A 24163-nucleotide genomic window follows, 5' to 3' on the forward strand; every position below is an offset into this window, starting at 1 on the left:
CAAATGCAATGCAGATTGTTTAGTTAGATAGCTCCATATGTTGGTGTTTATCTTTTCCAAGTGCCACCTGGCACAGTCATCCTCACATGACATTGTCACCATTTGGACAACATCGAAATATATTAAAACGAAAAGCTGTGTGACAATATGTCTAATAATTATGTACTGTTTGAACATCGCTTGAAGACAGCACATTCGTCTATTAATTATGTACTATTGGAATGTATGTTTCGACGATTTGGACTATGAAAACCCTTTGACCGTTGAAGACCCTTTAATACCCATAATGACCTAAAAGACCATGAGGACCCAAAATACCCCCAAAGACCCTAAAGACCCACAAGACCCCAATGACCCAGATGGCCCAAAAGTTCCTGAAGACTCAAAAGACCAAAAATACCCCAAAGACGCTGAAGACTTAAAAGGCCCCGAGGACCAAAAATACCTGAAAGACCCTGATGACCCAGATGACCCAAAGGTCACCAAGGACCCAAAAGACCCAAAATATCCCAAATACCCAAAAGTCCCTGAGGATCAAAAAGACCCCTAAGACTCTTTAGACCCCTTAGACCTCAACATCATTTAGATCCCTTACATCCTACAGACAAATTCGACAGCTTAGACCATTGACCATTTTGACACTTGGACCTTTTCTAATAAAATTTCAAATATATATAACATCACCAATATTACAAATAAATTTGAACAAAATAAATGTTTGCATGATGATTTATGTACATCATGACAACACAGCAAATCTGTGACATCAATCTCTGCAATGACTTGTGGAGAGGCGAGCTTTAACAAAATAAATGTTTGCATGATGATTTTATGGACATCATGACAACACAGCAAATCTGTGACGTCAATCTCTGCAATGACTTGTGGAGAGGCGAGCGAAGCAAGCCGATCCATGCTGGTTCATTCTAAGACAATGCTTTATCTGTCAATTCAATGTTCTTCCACATAAACACACCAGATTATGTTATTTTAATAAAGTGATTGTTAAATTTCACATTTCTACCAATCACAATCAACCAAGCGTTGTATGAAAATAAAACCAACAAATTTAAAAGCAATCTTTCTCATTTTTCAACAGCAAGCAAAATATCAATAAGCAGTAAAAGAGAATTTATACAATTTTGCAATTCGTGTAACAATTAGTTCTGCAGTAATCACTGCAAAAGCCTTGATGGTGTCGTTTTGTTTTACTAATGATGCATTGTCATCATGTTCATGAACATCTATCACAGGAGTACGAGAGTGTTTTGATTCGTGTAAATGTGTGCATTCCCCACATTGTGGAAAGGTGTAATTTCGATGATTGTACCTTGATTACCTTGATGTGTTTATCGGTATTGACTAATTGTGTATAACAGGAAGACAGAGCAAATCTGTAGTTCATTTGAACGTGGAGAGGGTCAGTTGCTGCAGGATGAACTCTTGGCTTACGACAAGGAAAACCAACACACAAGCTACCCCACTGGTAAGCTATTGGTCTTGCTTAACAATCTCAAATAACATTTGAAAGCTCAGTTAGAAATAAAAGATTTATTTAAAATTTAATGACATTAGTTAATTTGAGTGAATTGCAGCAGAGATGTTGATGGTAATTACCAATCTAATTGTGAAGTCTTTCAATAATCTACACTGCCCTGGACACCCCCCCCTCCCTACCCCAAAGCCTTCTGGCTGGACAGGTTCCATAAACAGAGAAAATCTCTACTTATCAACAATATTGGTATCAACATGGCAATTACTCCTGGTTCACAGCTTATGTGTGCGACAAACCTGATTGTCTCGTTCGCTCGATTTCATCGCTCTCTCATGGCTGGTCTACTTTCCCCAGCAAACAGTCATGGCCTGGCTCATAGACATGGCACTGGTTCTGTGTGAGTGTCTCTAATGCTATTCAAGCTGCCTTGGATTTGGTTTTTTTTCGAAACTATGATTAATGAAACCTTCACAAACTGTTTCTCAATACAAAGGTTATGTTACCACAAGTTTAAATTGAGCTAACTGTAGTACAGAAAGACATTCACCTTCAAAAGTCTTTCAATTGCTCACACCACAATTGCCTTGACAGGTCGGGGATTTATCCAAAATCAGTTCTGATGTGCATGTCTCAACTCAATCGTTTGTTCGGTACAAGCCGCATTCCTCAGGAATCACAGGACGAGCTCCAGACCAAACTTGGCACCCGCCATTTTGTTTTGCTTCATCAAGGATACATATACATCTGCAATCTGCTTGATGATTCGGGGTACATTTTGCCTGCAAGCACCATCATGGTAAGGAAAAGGGTCTTCACTAATTTGCACAACCTTGCACACTACACCTGTACGAGTTAAGCCTCCCACTGTGGTTTAGGGGAATGCTTATTGCTGTTGGAGGGATTGTTTATGCAATTGGTGGCCCAAATTTTTAATGGTACTACAAAGTTTCTTAGACCCCAAGGAGTATTAAACCACCATTTAGAAAATTATTATTGCAATTTTGTTTTTTCTTCCTACACTCTCCCTCCTCTCAATTTGTCAACTGCATCGATTTCTGAGCTGTATCTCTGAGCCAGCAAGGACATTTGAAATGAAATTTTGTCAATAATGCAAATAGAAAGTGCATGGGGTTGTCTTTTTTGACCGAGACCTAATTTTTAAGATCATGATCTCATAGATATTTTAACATTTTTTATGACAACCCGACTGACGTTTGTCTGATTGGAACAAAATTGCCCTCACTAGATAGCCCAGAGCAAGTCGCATTTGCACTTATTTTACATCTTACCACTCTGGGTTGACGGTTCAGGTCAAATGGTGGTGTTTAAACTTTTTCAATACCGTTTTTGCACTGTTCAAAAAATACACTTTTTGTCATCGCTCAATCTCGCTAATGCTGAATTTTAAAGAACGTTTAACCTTCCTCGATGTTCTTGCATCATAATAGTGGACCTGCACTGAGTTGCACACCAAATATTTGTTTTGAGGCCTTGACCGACTTTTTTCAGATTGTGACGTAATTAACAAAAACCACCTTTTTGGTCATAACTTGAATAATTTTCCTCTGATTTTCATGATGTTGAGGTTTATGTATAGCCTAGTATCAAAGACAATGAAAAATTGATGGGTTGGAATTATTTTGTTTGAAATATTCAAGTAGACTGGAAGATATAATGTTTTGTAGAAGGAAGTGCATTATTTTAAAGCAAGACTTGTACAAATGCGATCCTATTTTCTTTATCTTCTGGGACGTTTCATTTCGATGGTGCAGCCTCCTGAGCATGCCAAAGTCTGAAGCTTTCACCGAGTGTCAGGTGTGTTTATATATCCGTTATTTAAGAGACATCATCCAGACGTAAATTAACAACCTTTTTACTCTGCACACGCTGCACATCATGTGCAGCGAATTTCATCTCCCTGCATCTTGCATTTATTGTTATTTTTAAAATGGCTTCTGGACACCACTCTTCAGGCCAGTTTGCAAGTCATGTCTCCCATTTCAATAGAAGAGATGTAATTAATTTTTTAATGAAAAATGTTTTTTGAGTGTTTTTTTATCCTGAAAAATAGACCGTAGTTAATGAATTAAGAGTACCTTAGGTAAGGAGACATGCTACAGTGGTACCCATCTTCAAGAAAGGAAAGATAAATAATCCTGCCAACTGCAGACCTGTCAGCTTGACTTCTGTGATATGCAAGGTAATGGAGAAGCTCATCAGGAAGGTCATGAATCAGCACCTAAAAGGGAATGACTTACTAAGCAAATATAAGCATGGTTTACGAAGTGGGTGAACTTGTACAACACATTTACTGGAAGTTTTTGAGCAGTGGACCAGAGATAGAGATGATGATGTCGAAGAATACTCACCTCCTCTTGTCCAGTGGAACCATTTATTTAATACATATGCATATGGAGAATCAGAGGAGATCAGACAACACAAGCAAGCAACAAGCTTTATCCTCTCATCCTGATATTATATCTATCTTGAGTTCCTTTTATAATAAACAAAGGTGGGGAGGGTGAGACCACGGAATGATATGCGGTCATTTTCGAGACAAGGTAGCTGCTGAAGTCAGGTCAGGTCACAGTAGAGGTCTGCAGGTCAGGTCTGCGACTTGCTTCAGGTAACATGTAAGCCTGAACTAACCTGTTCCATGGTCGGGTTGTCAGCGGCGAAACCGTCTCCCCCACCAAGTTTCTTGGTGAGGAGGGTGTATGACATGGACACTCAGCAGGATGAAGAAAAAAACCTGTGAAAGGGCGGAGGAGCTCCTTGTGAGCCAAGGGATATCCATATATCGTGCCCACCTGTTTTTGTGGACGTCCTACTGCAGTTGGATTACTTTTTTTCGGAAGTTTGTGGCAGGATTTGCACTCCGGCCACCCTAAAACCCTTCATTTCACAAAACATTACAAAAGCATTAAAAAATCTGAAAATCCACTCCACGAGAGTACGTCCTGTGCAGCTTCCCATCGCAGGGCAGTTCACCGGATGACGGGATTGGGGCAAGGCCTTCGGGACCCCCAATATTTGATGATAGGAGGGAACGCACAGGGTAACATTACTGGGTCAGATTGTGGGAGAGTGTGTCGGGGTGGTGCCGAGGTGTCATCCACCAGACGGCGGTCTCCTTGGTTTAACCTGAGGCAGTCCCTCTTATGGGTGCCTGGAATGTTCGATCCAGAAGAGAGGATGACCACATGTCTCTGCTATAATCTGAGCTCAAGCATTTGGACATCAGTATTGCAGCACTCTCTGAGGTTTGGAGACCGGATTGCGGCAAGTTCGTGGTGGGTGGTTTCACCTACTATTTCTCTGGTCACTCTGATGGTTAACATGTCCAATGAGTTGCTGTAGATGTGTACAATAAGCTGACCCCAATGATAATTGAGTTTACACCAGTCAGCAAGCGTATGATGAGCCTGAGGATCTGTCACTCCTTGGGTGTCATTTCCATGGTCTCTCAATATGCTCTGACTGAAGTGAGTGATCTCAACGTGAATGACACATTCTATGCCACGGTCAAGTCTGTGGTTGATCAGTGCCCCAGTTGAGATACTCTTCCAGTCTTCGGGGATTTCAATGCATTGACTGGAAATGATAGGGTTAGTTATGAGATGTGTGTTGGTCCTCATGGGTCTGGAACTGTGAACCACAATAGCACTAAGTTCCTTGACTTTGCAAGAAGTCATGGACTTTGGGTGGCTGGTTAATGGTTTCAGTGCCCACAAGCTCATCGCTGGACTTGGTATTCCAACACTGGTGGTGTGGGAAAGGAGATTGACCATGTGCTCATTGATGGTCACTGGAGGATGTTCAAGAAGTGCAGAGTTAACCGGAGTGCTCATTTCCTCAATACTGACCACCGACTTGTTGTAGCAACTCTTTCGTTGCAGCTAAAGTCCAGGAGAATGGCACCATACTAGCTGAGGCTGGATATTGGCAAGCTCAAGGATGAGAGGGTAGCTGAGGAGTTTGCAAACGGGCTGATTGAAGATTTGGGGGTGGGGGGTGCGGCTGGGTGCTTTGGGGGATCCTGAAGAATTGTCGAGTGCCTTCAAGACCACCTTCCTTGATGTTGCTGGGAGATGTCTTGGAGGGCGAAGAAGAATTTTGTCTCTCAAGGGACACTGGATGCCATTGCTCAAAGTTGCATGGCCAGGCTGAATTGCAGAGCTGAGCTGATCAGTGAGCTGAGGCGTAAAACTGTACTTGCACGAAGGGTGGACAAGGAGCCCTATGGACGAGGAATCTGTGAGGGGGTAGAACATCACCTGTGGTCAAGTGATTCTTGTCCTGCTTACAGCGGAATTTGCGCATTGCATTCAACCAAGCCTGTCCCTTGGTGTGCTCTACTTGGGGCAGAGGGTGGTGGGCTCTTGATAGAGGAGTCCAAAGTGAAGACTTGCTGGGCCGGTTAGTTTGAGCGGCTGCAGCATGCTGATCCACCAGCTGTTGAATTGGATGTCAGGGGTATTACAATCCCTGTTGCTGACCCTCCAATCAACTGTGGTCCAGCTTTGTTTGTGGAAACACAGGTTTTGCTGAACAGGATGAAATGGGGGTAAAGCTTCTGGGATCTGTGGCATCCATGTTGAACTTCTCAAGGGCGGGGAAAATGCTGCAATCGTGTCATTGCATGCAGTTCTGTGCTCTGCCTGGAACACAGGCATCATCACAACTGACTGGAAGAGGGGCCTTGTTGTCCCTCTCTGGAAAGATAAGGGTGATCGCCGAGACTGCAACAACTTCTGAGGGTGACACTGTTCTCAGTGCCAGGCAAGGTCTTTGCTTGGATAATTCTTGAGAGGGTTCGCCGCCATCTGTTTGAGCACAAGCATCCAGAGCAGTCAGGCTTTACACCAAAGAGGTCAACGATTGACTGTATCCTTGCTCTTTGGGTCCTCACCGAATGCAGACAAGAGTTGTGGCAGCGTCTGCTTGCAGCCTATGTTGATTACTCTAAACCATTTGATTCAGTGAATCGGGATTCTTGGTCCTCGTGGGGTGCCACCAAAACTGATCGATCTGATGTCTGAACTATACTCTGATACTGAGAGTGCTGTGAGGTGTGGTGATACCATCTCTGACGTATTTGCAGTTGTTACTGGAGTTCATCAGGCTGTGTACTGGCCCCCACACTTTTCCGCTCCTGTCTGAACTGGATTCTGGGGACTATGTCAGAGAGATCAAGCTGCGGTGCATCGTTTGGGAATGTCAAGATCTCTGACCTTGATTTTGCAGATGATGCAGTTATCTTTGTGGAGACTCTAGATATCCTTTGGGGGCCCTGGAAATGCTGAATGAGGAGTTGGAGCCACTGGGATTACTGGTTTCCTGGGTCAAACCTAGGATCCAAGCTTTCAATGACATATTGGATGCTGCTATCCTGTCCGTCCCTGCTTTTGTTGAGGATGTTGAGGTCACAGAGAAATTCACTTACCTTGGCAGTGATATTCATGTCACTGCTGGCTGTGAGCCAGAGGTCAACAGACGTCTGGGTCGGGCCTCGGGAGTCATGGATTCACTGGATCATGAGGTGTGGTGCTGCTGGTGCCTGTGTGGGAGGACTAAAGTCTGAGTCTTCATGTCCTTGGCACTTTCAGTCTTGCTCTATGGATGTGAGACTTTGACACTGACCAGGGATCTGAGACTTAGACTTAATTTCTTTGGTACCAGGTCTCTTTGGAGAATCATTGGCTATCACTGGTCGGACTTTTTGTCCAATGAGCGGTTTCTGAGAGAGACTCAAATGAGATTTGTAACATGTATCGTCCATGAGCGTCACCTATTGCTGTATGGACATGTGGCTTATTTTCCTGACCCTGATCCTGCTCACCAGATTCTCTCAGTGAGGGAGCCTCATGAGTAGAGGAGGCGAATGGGCTGACCACGTGCCTCTTAGTTGCTGCAGGTTGATCAGCATCTCATGGAGATGGGGGATGGGCCAGACATCTGCCTGGGGGATGGCCAGACGGAGGCCACTGGAGTACTGGCGGAAAGTGGACGCAGTGACCCGCTGCTCAGGTGCATGCTCCCACACCTGACCTGCAGCTGCTGAGGCTGGTGTTTTGGGGTTTAGGGAAAAGATCACTCAGAGGCTTTTTGCAGTGGCCATTCGAAGGTCAGTTGAAATTCAAAGGGCTGGAGAACAATTTACAATCTGAAGGTGATAAGAATTGAATCAGACATCTGGCAATTACCTAAGCACACATCCCATTGAAGCTGGACTCTAGCTTCCAGCCAGACATTCAGATGCCAATATATAATTATTTATATATGAGAATCCCTTAATATTAATAAGCTAAATAGAATAATCTATAATTCTAGTCTACTGTATAAAAAAACATCTGTTCAGTTGGTCAATGACTGGTAAAATGGGCTTCAATAAATCAAAGTAGAGAAGAGTGAAAATATTTTGGGAAGACTGTTTATTACCACTGTCCTTCAGTGCCCATGCATCCGATGTGGCTGGAAGAGTGAATGCAAAAGTTGGTCTCATAAAGAGGTCCGTCTCAGCAATGAATGAAAATGGTCAGCTCAAACTATAGAAAACAATTGTTCACCCAATGCTATCATACTGCAACCCTATATGGTATTCCATGTTCAAGAAGGCCAAAGATGAACTTGAAAAAGCCCAGCAGAGAGCCAAAAGTTATGACCCCATCACCATCATCTGGAATATCCTGAGAGACTGAAATTCCTGCAACTCCTCACACTTGCTTACAGAAGGTAGAGGGCTGAACTCCTCCAGATATTTAAGATCATACACGGCTGGAATTCATCATATTGAGGGCCAGATATTTTTTCCAGAGGGATAAAGTCTCATGAACTCAAGGATGTGATCAGAATATGAGGAAACAGCAGTGCAGAACCAATACAAGACAAAATAATTTCTCACTAAGAACCATTAACAGCTGGAACAGACTAACCAGTGAAGCTGTTCAGGCTAGTGCAGTCAAGCAGTTAAAATCAGCCCTGGAAATACAGTGAAAGGACCACACCCTGAAGTATATGTCATACCAACGAAGGACTGATGTAATGAGGGGCAAATAAGCAATACTTCAAGTCTCTACACCGAAGTAACTAAGTAAGTCACTGAGGCAGAGTCACACCAAAGACTTTAAAAACAGTATGTGCTGCTCCCTTGCTTGATGTGCAGCAGATAAAAATGATTGAGCACAAAGAATAGATGGGCACTTTGCACACTACCAGCAGATATTTGGGTGGATCCAACATGCAGACAAAATAAATATAAACTTTCTATTGTATTTAAGAGGCAGAGTTTACATGAAATGGTTGTTAAGCAAAGCTAAGAGGTCTTCCTCAGCAGCGTAAATGTATCTGTCCTGGTCAGTGTATTTCACCATCAAGGTGATGCAAAGATGCAGAGAATGATGTATTGATTGTTTCTTTTGATGGTTTTGATAATTACTTTTGGCAATCTCCTCTGTCTTTTGAGGATTTTTGAACATATGTGGCAAGCATGTGGCATGTGTTTGCATTGAACGAGTGATCATTTTTTTATTCATTGATTTTCCAGCAATGTGGATTGTGAATACCTGTATTCAGAAAATATACATTGTTCTTAGCATCTTTTGAATGTTTATTTTGACCAGGTTGCTTGATACTGTGATTCACTCAGTGATGTTGTCTTTGTTGCACAGGCCAATCTTCATCATATTCTGTCAGACTCACAACCTCCAGCCCAGTTTCCTGTTGCCAGCCTTACTGCAGAGCCACGAGATATTTGGGCACGATTGAGAAAGCAACTGCAGGCTCAAGGGCAGGAATCAGCCTTGTCACTCATTGAGTCGGCCCTCTTTTGTCTCTGCCTGGATGACAAAAACCTCAAAGAAGATAGCAAACAAATGTTTTTTGGCAATGTGGGTGATCGTTGGTTTGACAAGTCTGCACAAATCATCGTGGGAAAGGACGGAGTTACGGGTATTCAAGTGGAGCATTCGTGGTGTAATGGAATGATCATAAAGTACATCATAGATATGATCACGAAGGTGTGTTGGGAGCAGGTTTGTGCAGGATCCACGATTAACATCTGTTCTTTTGTTCATCCACTTTTCTATTTTCTTTGTATTCTGCATACATCTGTAGAAACGACAAAGGGAATGTATTTATATTTGGTGTTCTGCCTGTCCTTACTCTGCCCACGTTGTTGTGATAACATAAAAAAAGGACATTGAGGACCGACCAGCAGTGACGCATGAAAATTCTGTGATGTATCTGGAACCTGCAACCGATGTACAGCGATTGGAGTTTGACCTCGATAGCAGCCTGCAGACTGCTGTTGTAACAGCTGGACGTAATCTCGAAACAATTTGTGCCTCTACATCCTTCCAGAGCTTTGAATTCCGAGATTATGGAGCCATTTTTCTCAAGGTGGGTTAAATCTCCAAATTAGGTTTTGGCCACAGAAATCGATTCAATACCATTATGCATGTGTAATTTTGAGTGTTGATGAATATTGCTTTGTTTTAAAGTTTTTGTTTTTTAATCGCTATTAAGGTTCATGGAAGAATAGCGACTATTTCTATTATTTCGACACAAATAAACGTGGTTAAAAGCGAAAAACACTCTGGTGTTTTTTTGTTTTTTGTTGTGTTGAGGCTTGTGGAGGAGCCAGAAGACTGAACAAATGGAAAGAGCAATTAGAGATTGCAGACCCACGCCAGTACTTATTTTGTGTGGCAAATAAATGGAAGGATGTACGAAATGAAAGGTCATTTATTGCTAATGAAAGGTCTAAATGGTCTCGCTGTAAAGGTGTAAAGGTCAAAGGCCTGAAAGTTTGTAAATGTCGAAAGATATAAACACTGGCGTACTAAGCGGTGTGTGGGGAAAGTGGTCCGCCTCAGGTGACATCCACTCGGGGGGGTAATGCCATTGGGAGAGTTAAAACACAGGATGACATACCGATGGTTTTCATTGCAAGTGACATTACAACATATTATTATTTACCTCATAATAAAAACCGTAACTGAGAAGTAAAACCATCGGTATATCATCGTACATAGAACTGAACATAAACACAGAGCAGGAACCTGGGCCATCTGAAGGAATGGGCACACTGAGAAGTTGCCCAAGGGCCCCACGATTCTAGGGGCCCCATGCTGCCATATTTTTCATGAGAGATCTCTTGGCAGAGTGGATGATTACTCGTCCTCTTGCTGTAAAGGCCTGGGATTCAAATTGTGTTTATAATTCAAATAATTTGTGCATAACTTGTTGCCATGAATCCTTTTGAGTCTGTGAAAACGTATCTTCAGGAAATTAGAGACAAATTTAGTGACTTTGAACTGAAGCCAGGAGTCGGTGTTCAGATTCGGATTATAGCGATGTGAAGAAACGGGAACGAAAGTAAAGTGTACGTCTTACTGGATATGATGGATCAGAAGAAGAGATACTTCAAAACAAAAGTGGAAAGTTCAAGGTGGAAGCAATCCTCCCTGATCTGGACTCTGAACGCTGAACTGACCAAACGTGCAGAAGCTTTTTCAGGGATTGGAAATCTGTTTTCCTTCTTCAGTCAATTGAAAACAATTGGTTCTGATGAGTTTAACAAAAAGTGTGCACATCTGGCTAATGTGTATCACAGAGACCTTGATTATGGTGACGTTCTAAATGAATGCAAGCATCTCAAGCACGACATGGTTTTCGATGAAAATTGTGAGACTCTCCCAACGTTGCACAGAAAAATAATTTCGGACAACTTGAAATCTGTGTTTCCCAATGTTGAAATTGCACTCAGAGTGTTCATGTGCATGATGGTGACCAACTCTACAGAGGAACATTCATTTTCAAGATTGAAACTTACAAAGAATCAGCTTCGCAGCACAATTGGGCAGCAGTATTTGAACTGGCTTTCACTCATGTGCATGGAAAATGACATCCTGAAGACCATTGACTTCAAGCCAATTATAAATCAACTAGTAGTAATGCCCGGCATTGCTCGGGCTAGCAATAAAGCCCGGTGTTGCCCGGGCTTTCTTGCAAATTTCCTGAATAGCTTTTAGCGGTTAGCGGTTAGGGGTTAGCGGTTAGGGGTTAGCGGTTAGGGTTAGCGGTTAGGGTTAGGTTTAGCGGTTAGGGTTAGGGTTAGGGTTAGCTGTTAGGGTTAGGGGTAGCTGTTAGGGTTAGCTGTTAGGGTTAGGATTAGGGTTAGTGTTAGGGTAGCTAACCTGAACCCTAACCCTAACACTAAACCAAATCCTAACCCTAACCCTAACAGCTTGGCGTCGCGGAGGTAAACAGCACCCGGGGCAAAGTGGAAATTTGCGTCCCCCGTAGGCCTTAAACTTGAGTGGATTTGAATGGAAAATCCCATAAGGGATATCGATTTATCGATTTTTTCGAATATCGGAAGTGTTATGGAAAAAATTTATGGCCAATGACCTAAGTTGGACCAAAAGCCATAATCGTACCGAATTTGAATGGAATCCGTTGGAGTTTGTGAAAATGCATAAAAACGAATTTTGAGGGGACTCTTAAGGAAGACAATAATATCATTAGTATATGTGCCAAATCTTGTTTCATTTCATGCATTAACAAAAATCTGATGGTGGAACAAAGAAAGGGGCGTGCCGAAATATTAATATAGATTCTCTGCAAAGAAATTTCGCAAACGTTTGTGTTGATTAATAATAAATAATTCACACTATCATCTCCCTCTGGACGGTGTACCAATTAATTATCATTAACATTTTGAAATGTTTGTGTTTTTCAAGGCTTATGATATATTGTTCAAAAGTTTGTGTTGATTAATCCTCGCTTTACAGCATGTTTTTTATGTTTAAGCATTGCTATTGTTGAAAGTACCAATAAATCTATAGGCTCAATTTTATTGACCGTTTACATTTTTCTTCCCGTTGGTCGGGGCCCCAGTGCGTTGCTTAGCCAAGGGCCTACAATGCTGTTAAGAAGGCCCTGGCAGGAACACAGCATTACATTACAGGGAGGGAGGGGATTATAGTTTTTTTATTTCTCCCCAGGAGTCCTCATATATAAAGCACGATAGTAAGATCCCAGAAATGGTTTTTTCGTCATCAGCTTTCTCCAACAATTATAAGCAATCCTTCATCAGTTACCAGGGCATTATGCATTGTAGGAAAGGTCATAATTCGTTATTTGGGTTGACATCAGCTTAAAATCATTTGCAGACACCATACACGTCTCGGCCACGATAGCTCGACACTTATGGGTTAACCTTCTCATTCTGAAAAGTAAATTGCATTACTGTTCTGTATTCGCAGGCATTCTGAAAAGTTAATCTCCTCCATTAACTAGTTAATGGCCAATAAAAACATTGCCAGAGAAATGACGTTGTGTAATCGTCAGTCATTCCTTGACCCTGGATTTTGTATGACCTTTTTGAAAATTCTTCCTGGTCATGTTTTCTCTGTGGTTGAACATGTGTTTTTGTTATATGATGCCAAGCAGTCATACCTGGTTTTTTCATGTCCTGCATTTTTGTTATTTCTAATGTGTTTACGAAAGGTACAGTACTATAATCCAACATGATATGTTTTCTGTTTATTTAAAATTTTTAATTATTCATCCGGGGGTGGGGGAGGGGGTTGCTAAAGTCGGGTCCGCCCGGGTGCCAAATACTCTCGTTACGCCCCTGGGTAGAAAGGTCTAAATGGAGCAAAATGTTTGAAATGGCCTAAAGGGACTTAAAAGGTTGAAGGGGTCAAAAGGGGTGTGATTTAAATAAAGAGGCTCTAAATGATAAAAATTGGTGAAGGGGAACTAAAGTGTCTTGAGATGTCTGAAATAGGTTTCAAGGTCAAAGGGTATTAAAATTTCTGAAAGGTGTGAAGGTTGAAAGGCATAAATGTCTAAAGGGATAGAAAGGAGTCTATGGGTTATAAAGGGTCTATAGGGTCTTAAAGCATCATTGTGTTATTTAAGGGTCTTCAGGGTCTTAAGGTTCATAAAGGGTCTCAGGGGTCTTAACAGGTCATAAGGCTTCCAAATGGTCTTAAGGAGTATTAGGGTTCTTAAGGGTCTTAAAGGGTCTTGTGGGTTTTCGGGACTATATCGTGTAAAGTGTATATCAAGGTCTTAGGGTTCTAAAGCGTCTCAAGGTTCTTTAAGGGTCTAACGGATCTAGAGGGTCTTTGGAGTCTTAAGGGTCTTACTGGTCTTCAATCGTCTTCAATGTTTAGAAGATCTAAAATGTCTTAAGTGCCTTCGGGGTCGAAATGGACTTCTATTGTCTTAGGATTCTAAAGAGTCTCAGGGGTCGAAAAACGGCTTAAGGATCGAAAAAGTCATTTGAAATATGGAGGGGTATTATAATCCAGACAGAGCTATAAAGGCACCACCAGATGTTTTCTTTGCTCTCCTGAGAATGGACACACACACTTGTGGGCTTTCTTGAGTGATCTGAGATTGACTTCTGTTGGATTTGCCTTCCAGTCAATGAAGGAATGTTGTTTGAAGGGAACTGCTTCACCACAGAATTAATTGTACTGTGGCAGGAGGAAGGGTGTTATAACTGAAGACGAGATAGGATTAATTTGTGCAAGAGAGAGGGAGCAGGTGTCTGTGCATGATTTCTCAGTCGGACTTAACATCACATGGAACAGATAGGCGAACATTCCTGAAGTGAGATGGCAGCTTTCAGTCACTGCCAGTCAACTTGAGGGAACTCCTAGATTTGTCAGCACTGAGGCCGTTTTCTGAAAATAACCAGAGAGATGTTGATTCTCACAAGTGCATGATCAGATGGACCAATTGGGGCAGAGGAAGAACAAGGACATCAGCAGGAAAGTTGGTCATTGCCATGTCCAGAAGGGAGGATTTGCAATTGGCAGAAATCCAGGTCAGACAGTTCATACATTGAATCTGGCCTATTGAGTCAAAGAACTCCTTTTCTGCAGTATTTTGATTGATGAGAGAAATTCCAACACTCAGATCAAATGGCATATCGACAGTTAACATCATCACACATAAGGAAACAAGTGTTGTGATGGGTGTTTAAAAGTTGCTCCAAGTTGGCTGAGAGAGAGAGATAGGTAGATGGATCGATAGATTAGATTGTGTCATCACTGTTGGGAGAAGGCAACAACACACAGACAAACAGGAGGAAATGGGAGAGGATGAGGAAATTCGTGCTCAACTGCCAGATTTGATGGATGGCTTCAATTTTGGGGTGAACTGGCACATAGCTTAAGCACCCTCTCCCTTACTCCAGCAGGTTCCACCAGATTCTCTGCAATTTCTCCACAAAAAGAAGGACATGAGGACGATGTGATGTAAGTTGGTGTGCATTTTGGCAGAAATGGTTTGAGATGAGGATGTCAATGAAGGAAAGAACATGAAGTTAGTCAAACTCACATCTATCCACATGAGCATGATAAAACTTATTTGCTGAAAAGAATACATGGCACAACTAACTTGATTCTGACGTGAATGCACATTATTCTCCCAGGAGGTTCACAACTGTCCTGCTCAGGTTAACGACCATTATATTGTTGCGGTTCTCGGAATCGCATGCATCCGACAGATAGTGGTCCCGAGACAGTTATTCCATTAATATACGTGTAGATAGTCCCTTCCCTTTTGTCTAGCGGGAGAACAGGGGCGTTCGTTGTGAGGAACTCATAGCTAGGTTTGCTTACATCATTTCTTCTTCATTTCATTTCTAAAGTCATTTCTACTCTCTTTTCTGATTATTCCTGAGGTAAATCTGGGCCACGTGCACCCTTTTCTGTGAGATGGGTCCTCAGCAAAGGGCTACCAGGCATTACACCCACACCGCTACATAGAAAACACAGCCTGCCAAATGCACACACAGCGGTAGTTTCTGCCCAATGGACGGGAAATGCACTCAACACGATGCCCACACTGCAGGGAACACGTACTGAGGCCGATAATAGAAAGGCAACCACACGCCATGTTGCGTGGGATGCGAGTGAGCAAGGCGCAAGTGGTGCATTCCTTTCAACCCATTTCTGGACTAATTATATCGCTCGGGTTTTGCCCGCGCACACGATAGCAGAATCGGGCAAACGTGCGTGCTGGCCACATGCATAATGGTGGATCCATGTGTAATGTACGGCATGTGCTCGAATGCAGACCCATGCGCCGCTCGTGACTTTTTATCGTACAGAGCAGGGCATGAATGTACCACATGCGACCCTTTGTTATCATGCAGTGCGAGGCACAAAGGACACATCTTACTGTGTGTGACATATCATCTTAACTTCTCGCCTCTACGACCAGCAAAGCTGCGATCGGGCAAAGCAATGTTGTGCAGCTCAGGCCACGTGGCGCATACGGACCGGGCACGTTGGCCAGCGCTGGTCGGGGGTGCCTGAGCGGGCGTACGGGACCGATGCTGCCCTCGGCTGATCAGGGCATGGTCCGGGAGTTCTTGCAAGGCAAGTCATGACGCGGAGTTCAGTGTGGGCAATTCGTATCATGTCATTGGGTCGGAGCAGGACATCTTTGCGGCGTTGGGTCACCTTGCCGGAAGTGGAATGTTGCTGCTTCCGGCCATCACGGCCGGGCTGCGCAGGGGGTCGGGGTCAATCAGAGCGCCCAATTCGGGTGACATCACCGAGTTTCGGTGTGTCTCCCCGCCAAGGTCAACAACTTTTGTGAGATTTCTAAAATCCTCAGTTTTCATCCGATTGACTTGAAATTTGAAGAGGATTTGCCGATCACATCACTGAATTAAAGCACAAATTTATTTTTGTGGTCATCATCGGCCAAAAGGTCAACATAGCCCTAATTTCTAAAATTGTCAATTTTCATCAAATTGACTTGGAATTTGAAGAGCAGCTGCATATTTGGTCATTTAATTCAACCACCAATTATTTTGTAGTTCAAATTTATTTTATGGATTTGCAAATATTGTGCGATGCATGACATCTTTCCTGTTTGTTTTTTTGTTTGTGAGTATTCCTCTGAGATCCGAAGGTTAATTGCCACGAAACTTTATCGGGTCACATTGCTTACCACGGTGCACCTAAATAGTCGTTTTAAAGTCTTTTTCTCGCAATTCATAAATTATATACACCCGAGCTGCCACCTGCTCTCAGCAAGGATTGATCCACATGTACGTTACACAAGAATCCCATATTCTTTCAGATTTCTACTGTAGCTATACATATATATATATATATATATATATATATATATATATATATATATATATATATATATATATATATATATATATATATATATATATATATATATATATATATATATATATATATATATATATATACATATATATATATATATATATATATATATATATATATATATATATATATATATATACATATACACAGCTCTGGAAAAAAATAAGAGACCACTCCAAAAAAAAAATTAAATTAGCATCTCTACATGTATGACAGCCATTCCATTCCAGTGTCTGTTGAATTCCAACACAGGCACACCTCATTCTACTTCGTGAGGTACTGATTAGGTGATCAGCTGAACCGAATCTAATTTAACAAGGAAAAGTATAAAAACCACTGCTGTGGTCATCACTATCCTCTTGCAATAGGATCAGCTAGATGGCTAAAACAGTGATAGTAGTACCTCAAAAATAATTGGAATCAAAAAAATAACTATTGACCATGCCAAAAGAGTTGAAAAGAAAAGTTTTCAGTGAGGAAAAGAAGGAATCAATTCTGGCTTTACTGGCAGAGGGATACAATGAGCATCACGTTGCTTCCATCCTTAAAATTTCAAAGACTGTGGTTCATAAGAACAAGGTCAAGCAGCAGACATTGGAGACAACAAAGCTACAGACTTGCAGAGGGCGAAAACGACTTTCCACTGACCGGGATGACCGACAACTCATTCGAATGTCACTCATTAACCGTAGGATGACATCAAGTGACCTACAAAAAGAATGGCCAACGGCAGCTGGGGTGAAGTGCATGGCGAGGACGGTTCGAAACAGGCTCCTCGGGGCAGGGCTGAAGTCGTGCAAAGCTAGAAAAAGCCCTTCATCAATGAGAAGCAAAGAAGAGCCAGGCTGAAGTTTGTAAAAGACCATAAGGATTGGACCGTCGAGGAATGGAGTAATGTCCTCTTCTCTGATGAGTCCAATTTTCAGCTTTGCCCAACACCTGGTTGTCTAATGGTTAGACGGAGACCTGGAGAGGCGTACAAGCCACAGTGTCTCACACCCACTGTGAAATATGGTGGAGGATCGGCGATGATCTGGGGGTGCTTCAGCAAGGCTGGAATCGGGCAGATTTGTCTTTGTGAAGGACTCATGAATCAAGCCACGTACAAGGTTATCCTGGAAGAACACTTACTTCCTTCTGCTCTGATAATGTTCCCCAACTCTGAGGATTGCTTTTTCCAGCAGGACAATGCTCCATGCCACACAGCCAGGTCAATGAAGGTGTGGATGGAGGACCATCAAATCAAGACCCTGTCATGGCCAGCCCAATCTCCAGACATGAACCCCATTGAAAACCTCTGGAATGTGATCAAGAGGAAGATGGATGGTCACAAGCCATCAAGCAAAGCCGAGCTGCTTGAATTTTTCACCAGGAGTGGCATAAAATCACCCAACAGCAATGTGAAAGACTGGTGGAGAGCATGCCAAGACGCATGAAAGCTGTGATTGAAAATCATGGTTATTCCACAAAATATTGATTTCTGAACTCTTCATAAGTTAAAATATTAGAATTGTGTTGTTTAAAAATGAATATGCACTTGTTTTGTTTTTATTATTTGAGTTCTGAAAACACTGAATCTTTGTTGTTATTTTGACCAGTTGTCATTTTCTGCAAATAAATGCTCGAAATGACAATATTTTAATTCGGAATTTGGGCGAAATGTTGTCAGTAGTTTATAGAATAAAACAAAAATGTTCATTTCACTCAAACAAACCTATAAATAGTAAAACCAGAAAAACTGATAATTTTGCAGTGGTCTTAATTTTTTTCCAGAGCTGTATATATGTACACACTGGTATATATATATATATATATATATATATATATATATATATATATATATATATATATATATATATATATATATACACACATACACACACACACACACACACACACACACACACACACACACACACACACACACACACACACACACACACACACACACACACACACACACACACCTATATATATATATATATATATATATATATATATATATATATATATATATATATACATATATAAGCCTGGTGTTGGCGCAGTGGTTCGGGCAGAGGCTTGGGATCCAAAAGGTCCTGAGTTCAAGCCCTGTTGAGCCAATGAATTAATATACCAGGGTGTTGACTCAGCCTGTCATCCTTCGGAGGTCGTCGAAATGAGTACCAGTGTACTGGGCCGGTGTATACCCCGGTTAAAATAGGTGTACCATATCCCTGTGTTGTTAGAGGCGACCAGGGTTGTGTCAGGAAGGGCATCCGGCGTAAAGCATGTGCCAAATCACTATGCGGATCATACGGATGATCTGCTGTGGCGACCCCAAATAATTGGAGATCAAAAAAATCGATACCGCCAGAGCCTACTGTGTGGAATATGAAATATGTAAATGCATCCAGTCATTTTCGAGTATGGGCTACGGATGGACAGACAGACCGGCAAGGTGCAACATTTCAGCCCAAGGCTGAGGCCCAATTGGGAACTTTAATTTTGTTTTTTTTTTGCTGTGTGGCTTAAAAGCTGTGCTTATTTTTGCAATGTGTGCTTAACACCAGGGGAGGAAAGAAGAACCTCTTTGTCAAGCTGCTGTGTCTAACCACCCTGTGTGAATGAAGTAGAATACTTTCAGAGGTTTTTTGCGCATGCTTGAAGCTGCGAGTTTATTGAATTTTTCATGTCTGTTGATGCGAGAATTGTTCAATTTCTCTGTATTACTTTAACAGATTCCTTTCTGTTTTTGACATTTGGTGTACTGAAATCCAAATTGGTTACAATGGTGCTACTGGTCACTAGAATCTGTATGCACTGGACCAAATTTGTTGGATCACATATTTGTTCAAACAAATATTCGTTAAACTATGACTTATGTTTATTTGAGGATGCTGTGGTGGAAGTGTTTTCATTAAACTCACTTTTGCAGGTCTTCCTGTGGCGAGTCATGTTTGCCCAACTATGCCCTTTCAAGCGTTATTTAACTTTATCAGTATATTTGACTCTCATTTTCACCTTCCAGGGAAGCGGTGTGAGTCCAGACTGTATTGTGCAGTTAGCATTACAACTGGCATTCACCCGCCTGTATGGACACCATGCTGTGACTTGCGAGCCTTGCAGCACAGGCAACTTCCTGCATGGCCGCATAGAAACGTTTCGACCAGCCACGACCGAGGCTCTTGAATGCTGCAAGGTTTTCTGTGCGGATTCCCCAAGACATGGTTTGCATCGCACATCCCTTCTGCGCAGGTTGATTGAAGCAACCTCCCAGCAGCACAAGCAACTTATCTCAGAGGCTGCCACAGGTAGGACAGGGGTGGGGATGAGGGATATTCATGGAATATTGGGTGATGTTTTATTCAGTCATGGTGGAGCGACATTGGCCACGTACATTTGGGTGGGCCAATCGACCCAAATGTGGGGAGAATTGATTCTGAAGAATAGAAGGCTAGGTAGGGGGCGTGTAATGAGAATGAGCGAGTTGAAGGATCTTGAGGTGGTGAAGCGGAAGCTGTCCGGACCCGAGCGCCGGCATGTTGTTTTTATGTATCAGAGGTTGGTGTGATCCCCTTTGCAGTCTCCCATGTGGGGAAGGAACGTGGCTTGATGTCCACTCAAAATAATCTACAGCGCTTGACGCAGTGTGACCGTCATCTCGCATCACATCGTTAAATGTGGCAATAGCTGAACGAGGTGCATCAGAGTGCAACCTGGTGCATGATTGAGACATCATGCTGAGAAACTTGCAAAAGGGCTTCAACTGTGCCCTCCACTACCAATTTGACTATTTGGTGGATGACTAGCACAAGCCAGATTTTCTCTATCCTTCAGGCTGCAAAGGCCAAGAAGGGATACAATGCAGTGAACAACGCAATCACTAAACAGTCTACAAAGGAGTCTCAGAAGAACAAGAAAGCATCTCTGCCCAGCACAGACCTGGAACTGACAAGTCAGCCTCCAGATGCCAGTCTAAGGAGGGAAGGTCAGTCGGTGGTATGTTTTGCGGAACGTTTGTTGGTACGTTTGCCAGCAGTCTGGACTGTGCATGTCAAGCACTTCAGCAGGACTCCCTTTGGCCCCGACAACATGTCCGAAAGTCGAAACCTCTCTAAAGATTGTCCATCACAGTGATCGAGCTCTCATCTCGACCGACATTTTTGGGGTGGCCCGATTGAGGAGTTTTGGGGTGCAGCCTTCATTTAAAGATGTTCAAGCGTCCAACTGAAGACAAGGATGAATGGTCCATGGTGTTTTTTAATGATGGGAATCAGCCTACTGGTGGCCATGGAGGATCCTGTGGTGGGGGGCACCCATGCAGATGGATTTGGTATTCGTGGAAGACATTGTTCTGATGGCATTTTGGAGGTCAGTGCAATTGGCCTGAGGCCAGAGGATCGGCCTGATTAGAGTGAGTGGATATCATAACAGTGGCTCCCTAAGGAATGACATCGGAGAGAAAGATAACTCAAATGTTTAATCTATTGAGCATTATGATGCTCAGGCTACCACCAATAGTGGCACCAAGGGTTATAATCATGAGGAGCTTCAGCAGGAAGAAGAGGACGTGGCAAGAGGTTGTCATTGGATATGTAAGGCCATGTAAAACTGAATGAGTAGTTCTAAACAGTGTTTTGGGTGTTGTATGTGGACAGTGTACAGGATAGTGGCAACTCGGGGTTGAGCGGGAAAGAAGGGGTCTTTCCTTTGGTAAATGATTAACGGTGACATTCCCAAGTGCTTCATTGGATGGGTTGAGGAAAGGTTCAACAACATTGTGGGATTTGTCAGAGGGTGGGCGAGTTTGTTGAAGGGGGTTGGTCATGTTTGGATGGTTGGTCGATGGCAGGTTGGGAATTAGAGTGGGTCCAGCCCAGGGAGGTTGCGGGTGACAGTATGAGTACGGAACATGCTTTCGGTGGTTGGGGAGCAGAGGGTAAAGGACTGCCTGAATAAGAGAGGTGCAGATGTCAGTCTTATTGTGGTTGCAGCATGTGAGATTGTGATGGATGATGGGTTGTGCAATGTACAGGTGAGGGTACAGTGGGTAATGATGACTTTGGGGATATTTCAAGTCAGGGTGTCGTGGTGGGGTTACAGTTGGTGTGACTGGCAATGCAAGTGCTGTGGGTGCAAACAGTCCCCCCCCCACTCCCCCCACCGTGTGAGGCAGGAGCAAGTCAGGAGATCAGATGGAAGATGAAGACATCCATGCAGTTGTAATATGACATAGAAAGCAAATTTCTGTGATTGGGAGGGGGGGGGATGTGTGTTGCGGAAAGTCAGCTGTAGGCACACGCGAAGATTGTGGTGTTGCTGATGTGGGTGTTAGAGTTCATGTGGTGGGTGCATGCCTGGGAATTTGGTGGAGTTTGGAGGGAGGAAGTTCATGGATATTTTGTCAAGGATGAGGCAATTTGGTATGAGAACTGTTCATTTTGTGCCAGGGATCCTAAAAACATCGGGTTTTTTATTGTTTCAGAGGGGTAGCGGTGAGGGATGTTTGTGGAATTTTGGGTGATGTTTTGTCATGTCAAGGTGGAGTAACAATGTTTGTGGTGCGTTTGGGTGGTCCTAGAAGCCAATATATAGGGAGAGTTCATTCTGAAGTTGTTCTTTTGTACACAGAAAGAAGGCATGTGGAGGAGCTAGAACACAGAACAGATCAGGATACAACAGAACAAAATGAACAGCAGAAAGAGAACAGGGAAATACGAACAGCAGGGCTGAGGGACAAAATAGATGGATGGAGAACATGGGATATGGGTAGGGATGAGAAGTAGGAGAGAATTAAGGGGGTGGATAGGAAGGATGCAGAAGCAAACTCTCAGGAAGGAAAAAATGGAAAAAAATGAGGAGGTGATCATGGGATGGTCTTAGTGTGGGTCGAAGAGATTATGGTTTTGGATGGAGGATGATCTGAGATGATTGGGAACAAATGTCTTGAAGACGTCAGGGAAAAATTAGATTGAAGAGAAAGTGGAAGTTGATTCCACAGGTGGGAAAGAAGAGAAACAAATTACGGTTGCTGAACAGTGATTCTGGATTTGTGGAGTTTCACGAGAAGGGGGTTACTGTTCAGGAAGTAAATGGGAGGATTTGAAGTGTGGTAGTGAGAGAGAGGGGAGGGAGAGAGAGGGAGAGATAGGGAGAGAGAGAGCGAGAGAGGGAGGGAGAGAGAGGCAGAGAGAGAGCGAGAGAGAGAGCGAGAGAGAGAGCGAGAGAGAGAGCGAGAGAGAGAGCGAGAGAGAGAGCGAGAGAGAGAGCGAGAGAGAGAGCGAGAGAGAGAGCGAGAGAGAGAGCGAGAGAGAGAGCGAGAGAGAGAGCGAGAGAGAGAGAGCGAGAGAGAGAGAGAGAGAGAGAGAGAGAGAGAGAGAGAGAGAGAGAGAGAGAGAGAGAGAGAGAGAGAGAGAGAGAGAGAGAGAGAGAGAGATACAATAGCAGAAGAGCAGGTCTTCATGACACGTGAGCTGATGCCGTCCGGTGAAGTTGAAGAATCAAAGTCGAGGGTTTCCAGAAATGTCTCCACTTCTCAGGTGCAAAAGTCACAGAATCCCAGAAGCGATTGATCGCACAAATGGCAAGGGGATTGGGGGGAGTGGGGGGTGTTGAGAGTGAGGTCGTGGGGACACATGATTTGGAAGCAAGCACAGAACTGAGGCATTCGGCTTCCTGACGAGTAGAGTTGGCTGTGGTGCCATTTGAAGTGAGGGTAGGGCCAGGACAGGAGCATTCTTAAAAGTAAACTTCACAGGGCACCACCAGGTTTTAGAGGAGGGAGACAAGTTTGAAAGTGCAATCTTGAGGCTTGACAGATTCTTTCTGGATCTCCTGAGAGTGGACACACACACTTGTTGCAGACTTTGTGGAAAGATATGAGGTTGCTTTTGGTCTTATAGGAGGAGAATGCAAGTAGTTTTGTAGCAACTGCTTCCCAACAGGATTCAGTGTACCCATGGGCAGGAAGATGTGTGCGATGATTGACGACGAGATGTGATGAATCTGTGCATCAGGGAGAGCAGGTTTCTGTGGAAAAATTCCCAAGCTGAGTTATCAGAGGTGGTCGATATATGAGTCCATTCCTGAAGTGAAATGTCTGCTTGCAGTCCCTGTCAGTTGGCCTGAGTGGACTGCCAGGCTTGCGGTGCTGAGGCTGTTCTCTGAGAAGAGCAAGAGAGATGTTGGCCTTCACAAACATGTGAGCAGATGAACCAATTGGAGCAGCCAAAGAGCTGGAGGCATTGGTAGGGAAGTTGGTCATAACCAAATCCAGAATGGAGGATTTTCCATTGACAGAAATCTGGGTGGGTAGGTTTGCAGATCGTTTCAGTCCCATGGAATGACATAAGTCATTTGCTGAAGTGCCATGGCAGGTGAGAGAGAGGTACCAACATCCAGCCAATAGGCATGGGGACAATTGAATTCACCACATTTGAGGAAGGGAGAGTTTGGATGAGTGGTTAAAAGTTAGTCCTTCTGAGAGAAGTATATAGATGGAATT

General features: G+C 43.2%; 1 protein-coding gene across 11 annotated transcripts in view; it reads left to right on the forward strand.

The window, feature by feature from the left end:
* Positions 1-24163, forward strand: part of LOC147025329 (carnitine O-palmitoyltransferase 2, mitochondrial-like) — a 118782-nt gene that overhangs the window by 64450 nt on the left and 30169 nt on the right. For 10 of the 11 annotated variants that reach the window (XR_015059459.1, XM_085886191.1, XM_085886193.1 and 7 more), the window contains 6 exons: positions 1380-1486; positions 1685-1892; positions 2087-2291; positions 9166-9528; positions 9692-9895; positions 19688-19970. Coding sequence is in view for 10 of the 11 variants with exons in the window: in XM_085886191.1 (XP_085742317.1) it covers positions 1380-1486; positions 1685-1892; positions 2087-2291; positions 9166-9528; positions 9692-9895; positions 19688-19970 (1370 nt within the window). In the remaining variant the exon portion in view is untranslated. The remainder of the gene's footprint in view (positions 1-1379; positions 1487-1684; positions 1893-2086; positions 2292-9165; positions 9529-9691; positions 9896-19687; positions 19971-24163) is intronic. The other variant, XM_085886190.1, reaches the window with a different exon arrangement.

This window comes from Eptatretus burgeri, chromosome 6 (assembly GCF_056783735.1).
Source record: "Eptatretus burgeri isolate ZD-2024b chromosome 6, Ebu_testis_v1, whole genome shotgun sequence".
NCBI lineage: Eukaryota > Metazoa > Chordata > Myxini > Myxiniformes > Myxinidae > Eptatretus > Eptatretus burgeri.